The sequence below is a fragment of the Tigriopus californicus genome, chromosome 10 (assembly GCF_007210705.1).
Source record: "Tigriopus californicus strain San Diego chromosome 10, Tcal_SD_v2.1, whole genome shotgun sequence".
Lineage (NCBI taxonomy): Eukaryota > Metazoa > Arthropoda > Copepoda > Harpacticoida > Harpacticidae > Tigriopus > Tigriopus californicus.
Window position 1 is genome coordinate 15,214,304 of NC_081449.1, and position 7,533 is coordinate 15,221,836.

The following is a 7,533-nucleotide window of genomic DNA, read 5'->3' on the forward strand; positions in this document are numbered from 1 at the left end:
TTGGACTACATCAAACATTGTGAACAAGCTTCTGAACAAACATTTCCTTTTATTTTAAGTATTTCTATCAACGATCTATCTTGCCGTCGCTACCCTCCGTTTGTTACATCGAAAACAGGCCTTAAATCCTAGTGAATGTCCAGGCCGCCTTCTTAAAGCTTCGACCTTGGGAGAGAAGATAACTTATCCTTAGAATATTTATTAGCCGAGTGTCAGTGGCAAAATTATCAACATTAAAAAGATATGCTGTTTGGATTTTGAGCAGTATACCCGATTACTTCAAGAGCTTTGATTGTCCAGAAGTTCAAGTTTACATTTTAATGGTAAATCCGAACTTCATGTCGCTTTCTTGCTTGCTTTTAAGATTAGGCATTGATGAAAAGTGTTCTGAAACATTGTAGGCCAAAATGCAAATAGTGTCTCAATCAAAAGTAAAACATCTAAGCTTTCCACGTTGCAGCTGCTTCAAAATTATTAAGTTGAAGCCCTGGTGATTTCGATTGAAATGATGGCCTAGAAATGGCCGTCTTCCTTTAGAATTGAATTATTCTAGCTCTTTAATTTTCAAAAAAGGTCCCCGGTTTGATTCTCCTCCCAGACCTTTCTCAAGGAAACTTTTAGACTCTAACCACGCCCACAGATGGAGAATCAGAACTGATACGGACACTAAAATGCCTATTGGAAACACATCCAAGGACGATGTGATGGCTAGCTTCGGTGGCCGGGAGAATATCCAAGTACGAACAAAAAAAATCGAGCACTTGTTTGGAAAAATTGTATTTGAAAGTCACTTAATCGTTCTGCCTTACAATTGTAATGATTCACTTTCTTAAGATGTAATTCCAATTGCGATCAGTGTTGACTGTTTTGCCTTTTTTTGCATTTCTAGCTTTAATCAACGGTTCCAAATCGAACATCACTTTTCCTGCCCTTCCTTGGATCAGTATGACACTCTAAAAGGTTGTTCATTTTTCAAGACAATTTCCCTTTAAAGTGTGAAGGAGTACGAGAGCCGACATAACTTATAGGAAACCGACATTGCGAAACAAAACACAGCCATGACAACGGAAGATGCCTGGTTCTGCTCCTCGTTTCTTTAAATTCGGGTTGGCATTTTTTGTTTCTTGTCTATTTCGCTTTTTTTCGGGGCAATTGTTTGGTTCATTTGCGTGGCTCGAACTTAGTTGTAGGCAAAAAAGTGTTTTGCTGTCTTGACAATTTGGTTGAACACGGATGTCTTTGGTGACCATTTTACACGTTGTTGTTCCGGTAATGTTAAACCAGTCAAGGATGATGATTTTAGATCATTTGGACCAATACAACACTTAATGATAATGCCCAACAAGTGAAAAACCCGGAATGTTGAAAAATGCGACTCACAGATTGTCTTACCATCATACGTTTTGGAATTACCCTTTGGTCATTTCATGTGTACAACCTTTGGATATCAAGTAAATAGTGTGAGATCCGATTCTTACCTGACATTAGAATTCCTTCGTAGATGATGAACCAACAACCTAAGATGAACTTTGAAAATGCCCGAAGGCTTCATTTCCGGCCTTGGTGAAATGATTCACTTTGCACCAAGGACGATACTTCAATCAAGTCCAATCGCAAGGCCTGATGCAGATGAAATGTTGGCCTTCGTTTTCTTTACGAAGGAGGAGGAGTGAACTGTCACTAATGTCAGGGCTGCTCGACAAGCTCTAGGGACGTCCAATATTCTGAGCCTTTTGACATATAGCCCAGGTGCCATAATAGTTGTGTAGTAAGAATTTGAATAGCCTGGAATGGCATGAAACTTGCTAGAAAGCAATTAGCCTTGTTGAAGTCAAAATCAGACAATAGTCGATGGGCAAAATTTTACCTTAACGACTGCATTATCCTCAGAAAAATGTTCCAAGTCAAGTTAATGCTTCCATCACAATTTAACAGCGTAGGGATTTGAGCTCAAACTCAAGGCTATTATGATCCAAAGGGTAAAATAGTTTAGAGGCTATTTATGGTTTATGGTGCTTTTAATTTGGGTACTATACATTGTCAAAGACTTCCAAACATCAATGATATGTTGTCCAAGTGGAACAATCTGGAAAAAGATAAACCATTACATGTACTATTTTTCTTTCAGGACTCTTCACACTGTTTTCAATTCCAAAGTTTGCTTGAACATTGGCATGTTCAAAAAGTGGCAAGAAGCGAGTTCTGGGTAGCTTTGAGAAAATCATGTCTGTTTAGGGAATCAAGCAGATGTGCTGTACAACATCCCATATCCCAAACTGCGAGTAACTTGGCAATGAAAGAAGGTGTCCTCTATAATGGAAGTTTAGATTGAGATGCATGGTAGATGTGCGGGAACTCACAGAGCATTAAGGAAGTAACCAAATTTAATGGCCTTCGTTTTCCGGTTGCTTTTGGCAACTGCCCTCTCTTTCCCTCCGGCGAGGGCTTGATGAGTTTGACCAACGCTGATCTGCTTAATAAGCGTCTATCTCTTCAGTGCAGGCCTGCAGTCTAGCATGTGCTTTGTCGTGTTGACCTACATTTTTGTTGTTTTGTCGACATGAGCATGACTTTGACCTTAAACGGCAACCCTGGTTGACCAAAACCTAATAGAGGTTTGTTCGTTGATCTGTTACAATTCGAAAGCACCTCCGTTGGTTGTTAGGGTTATTTCACGAAGTCAGAATTCGAATTGGGCCTACAGCGAGTGAAGTTGCCCGCCTGTTTGTCAGGCACTGGGGAAAGAAAGCCCTCTGGTCTTATCCCTTCGTCGTGAGTAAAACCAAATTAATACCGGGTGCGCTGCGAAAGTTGAGCCTCGGAGAGCATCTTTACTTATTCGGTCCAATAAGATGTGAAGGTGAAAGACATTTCGGTCAATCAAAGGCAGGAAGATGGAGCAAATCCCCTGAGAAAAGATCATTCTTTGGCAAATTCCACACACTGCAATAGTGTGTGAGCTTCATGGCGTTTCAAGAATATTCATAAATTAGGCCAGGGTGGTTCTTTTAGGTTTAGTAAGAGAGTTGAAATTAGAACATGTAGGGTAATGGACTTGGAAAAAATGAGATTCATGGGATAATTCGATTGCGCCACAATCAATATAAACAGTATGTAGAAACTACAATAAAGAAACTTGGACTTTTTCAAAATTTATAGCATAACTATTGATTCAAAAAAACATATCAATTATGCTCCCATAATGTGGAAAGCCGAAAAATAGACAAATTTGAACAACATTTTTTGGTCCAAAAGTTTAGCCATAATCAAAGACTTGGAAGATACCTTTGCTATCAAGGAGCTTTTTAGGTAGGGGCATTTTAGTACAAAGCGTGGGAAATACTTCGACAATATTTATTGACTAAGGGCAAAACATTTGACAAGATGTGAAAAACCAGTTATTTATGATCATAAATCAAAATATTTAATCTCATTTGTAGGTTTGTTTTCTAGGAGCTTGTCATGTCTTTACCTTGCTTGCTCATCTTTGTTCATTCCTGTACCAATTTGTAAAAGGATGATCCAACAATTGTGTTGATTGATTCATTTTTTTTTAAAGTAATTCAGCCGTCTCTGGTCTTCTTTCTCGGTAATATCCTGCATGGCGGTGGTGTGGCTGATACACACTCGATTTGTCAAGCAGCGTCAAGAAATCTCAATGTCCCTCTTTCTTTCCTTCCTTCCCTCCTCCCTTCCTCCCTTCCTACCTTCCTTCTTGCCTTCTTGCCTTCCTGTCTTGGAACATATAGGATATTGCTTAACCCAGGTGTGTTCGGGCCTTTCTAGGCACTTTTATATTGTTACATTTCGTGGAAAACGTTTTGAACACCGGTTTAGCCGAAAACGGAAAAAAGTCGTCAAGTTGACTAAGGCTCAGCATGGAAGGGGAGTTCATCAAACGTGGATAAACCTTGTTCCTTGACATTGAATGGGCCATGGTTGACCCCTATTTCAATGATGAGTGACTCATTTCCAAACGTGGACATGGTTCCAAAGTACGCTTCTCCCTTTTGGTTGCTTCCCCAAGCCTGGAGTGATCAAAAATATTTATAAACGTTGCAAGAGATTAACATTTATTGATCTTTATGCAACTAAACCGCAATTTAACTGAATCAAAAGTACGTTCCTCGAACTATTGTTATTTTCATGCCACTCCACTCGTTTAAATTTGGTTCAAAGGTATAAAAACCAAAGAAAATCCTCGTTCTATATGGGTTAACGGAAAGGACCTTTGCATCACTCTTAAAGCAAAACCAATACCGTGTAAAGTGAAAACAGAATTGGCTTGATTTTGAAACGCTTTCGACCTTACCGATTTAAAAAAGAGGTTTAGCGTTGCGTTGTTTCATGTTGCGAGCGTTTTCTTTAAATACAAGAAGTAAAAAACCACCACCCTGTCAGATTTTCTTGGCGCTAGTGTAGCACGCTATCGGTCATCAATTAAGCAAATGTTCAAGCCCTGTTTCCACTAGGATAATTTAGTTCCCACAAGAAAATGAGCTTTACCATGGATTCAAACCAATGCAAAAAGATCCTTTGAATTGTCTTCGCCGTCTTGTCCCTTTTCAATCTCAATCCCACGTTCAATACGAAACCCATTTCACCCACCCTTGACGTTTTCCATTCTTTTCTTTTTTCCATAATATGTCCTAGAAATGTAAAATAGAAGATATGTTCTTAATATCCTGGCCAGTTTCTAGTGAAAACAAGCTTACGCATTTCCAGAACCTGAGAAATATATGTTCAACGAACAAACGTACAAAAGGGATGTAAACTATTTACTTATTTGCCATTATTGGATCTGAAACAAATCATTCCTGAAATAAAATCATTCAATCAATCATTTAATAGCAAGAGATACGATGTCTCAAACCATGGGGGGAAGCAATCAAACATATAATTAAAAGACCAGTCCTTGGAGACCACTTGCCAAGAAAAGGTGATTACCTGGGTGACCCTAGAAATTTGGAGGATTCAAGGTCGAGACGAATCCCCAAGGGAGCCATAGAATATATTTTCCAGCAATACCTGCTAGTCATCTGGTTTTGTTGTTAAGAGGGGGGAAGGATCTCGCAAATATAGACATTCGTGAAAGAACAGTCGCAAATTTAAATGCATCAGCCTGCAAATTGCTTGGCGAAGTCTGTCGAATTCGACAGGCTAACTGCCAATCTCCATTTCATCGACTCCCATTCAAGCTTTGGCTTGGACTACAAACTTCTTTTTTACACGTAAAGGAACACATGATTTTTTTTTGCGCTTACAAACGAAATCGCCTTTAAGAAAAAAACCGGAGCATCATCGACAATCGAACTGCACCTTTTTGCTGCCACTATATAGCACCAGTGTCATGTACGGTTTTCAGCCCAAGGTACCTAGTACTATGAGTAAGACTGGTTCAGATTGAGTTGTGGTTACCACACACTTGGTAGGTGAAAGTTTTCTTCTTGTTCTTCCTGTTTATTTCCCTTCTTTTTATGAGCGGCTCTCAACCATCTAAAATACCACACACACACTCACACACATAAGATGACACCCCGACGGACGGACCGACCGACCGACTGACTGACTGAGTGACTGACAAACTGAATGAATGAGCAAACGAATAAGTCGTAAAACCAGGGGAAAACGGGGACAAGTCCATTTGGCTTCTGATATTTAGCACGGCCGTCCGGACCACCCCTTATCTCCGTCTAGGAATGGGGACGTAGCCCACTTGCCAGGGGTACACCGGGTTGCCATGCTCATCCCCCGGTAAAGCATAGGGTAGGTCAGGTTTGTAGTCCGACGGGCCGAAGAACTCCAGGTCTCGGTCAAAGTCACCCTTCACCATAGGGTTGTTGGGCAGTTGTTTGGGCGGTTCGGGTGCCTTCTGGGACTGTGTGGGTTTGGGGGGGGATCGATGGATCTGTTGGATTCGGTACGGATGATTCCGATGAGAAGGTGGCCGACGCTGGAGTCGACCGGGACGTCGGAAATACTGCGAATTTCGCCGTCTGGCCGGACGGGGCGTGGTCTGGGGCATTTTATTGTTCTTCTTGAGGTAATCCAGCACCAAGGTCAAGGCTTCGGGGTTATTGACCAAAGCAGAAAGAATGCTTTCATCGAGTTGTGGGGCCTCTTGGGAACGTTTGACGAGACGTTTCTTGAAATCGTGGACGTCCTCGCGGAACAAAGGGTTGTACAAGATCTTGGTGAGAGCGTTGCTCACCTCTTTCAACTCTTGGGTATTCTTGTCACTCGTCTGGGCCAACTGAAATGCAAGGAAATGTGTTCAAACACGTGTCTGAAAGCACACTATACTTCATTGTAAATTCACCTCTTTCTCAGTTTTCTGGGACAAACAAAGCAAAAAATGGTTAAGCCGAGTGGTAGGAGCCGAATTGGCATGAACTTCCTCCACCGAATCTTTGCAGTAGTTCGTGTTCTCAGTGAATTCTTGTTCGATCAAGGCCTCGCCTGTGTCTTCGTGAGCACGACATAAGTAAATGGAAAGCAGCCACACCCCGAGGACGACACACCCGTTGGCCATTGTCACAAACAAATGATGAATACCGAATACGCGATTATGGATAAGTGGATCAGCGAGATCGTTCGGGTTCTATTGGTGATGTTTCTCGCTCATGTTAGTCTTTGAAACTAAACCTCATTTTCATTTTGAAGATCAAACCACAAGCCGGTCTCTGAAAACCATCACTCGTGCTCACATGAATGCAGCGCGTACGTATGTACCTGTGGTTTCTGCTGCGGTTTTAGGTACATACGTACTGTTTTAACATCAGTAATTGTTATGATGTTTTCGCCCTTTTGGATTCGAACCTGAGGAGAAATCTTTCAATCTATATTCGATCTAACTACACAGATTAAAAGATGAATTTTGGTTGCTGACCTATGACCACGTATGGCAGAGATTGGTCTCGGATTGGTGCAATAAGCCGTGTCACGTATGGGGAAAGTGGATTTTTTTTGTTCTGGTAATCTCGGAGGTTCCTGTTAAGTACCGTAGGAAAGGATGAGGAAGGAGACGAGTATTATTATTACTTCATATGATATGACATGCCTGAACATTGAGTGGAAGGAAGCAGTAGCATGAGTTCATACGCCACATAGGTTTTCAAGATCAGGTAAGACCAAGGTGACAATTGAGCGATACAGAGGTGGAAGTAGCTGTGCCAGTGGTTTTAGTGGCGGAAGGATTATCTTCCAGCTGGATGATATGAGAAACGTAACATTTGGGATGAGGTTGAAAAGTTTCTCTTTTTATTCTGAAGACTACACACTCAGGGACGTAGTTTGTACGTACTACGACGTAAGTAAGTGCAAAAGTAAGTGGTTCTGGCATTGCAAATGATGACAAACCGCAAATTGTCCTTGCTGGTTTATCAAAGGGAAACACCGAACATCAGCAAGAGACCAAAACAAGAGAAATAATAAAAGTGAACGGGTAATTTAAAGTGGAGATTCGCTTGAAGTGCAACTAACTCATTCCAAGTTCTTTGATGGGGATTGTAAGGATAAGGCTACTGATCATGT

At 41.2% G+C, this 7,533-nt stretch overlaps 1 protein-coding gene across 1 annotated transcript; it reads right to left on the minus strand.

The window, feature by feature from the left end:
- Nucleotides 1–4,851: 4,851 nt before the first annotated feature.
- On the minus strand, nucleotides 4,852–6,998 carry LOC131888549 (uncharacterized). The gene is made up of 3 exons (XM_059237428.1): nucleotides 6,890–6,998; nucleotides 6,320–6,819; nucleotides 4,852–6,253 (listed from the first exon to the last, which is right to left on the minus strand). The coding sequence occupies exons 2-3, from the start codon at nucleotides 6,530–6,532 to the stop codon at nucleotides 5,684–5,686; spliced, it is 783 nt and encodes a 260-aa protein (XP_059093411.1). The 5' UTR covers nucleotides 6,533–6,819; nucleotides 6,890–6,998; the 3' UTR covers nucleotides 4,852–5,683.
- Between the last annotated feature and the right edge of the window lie 535 nt (nucleotides 6,999–7,533).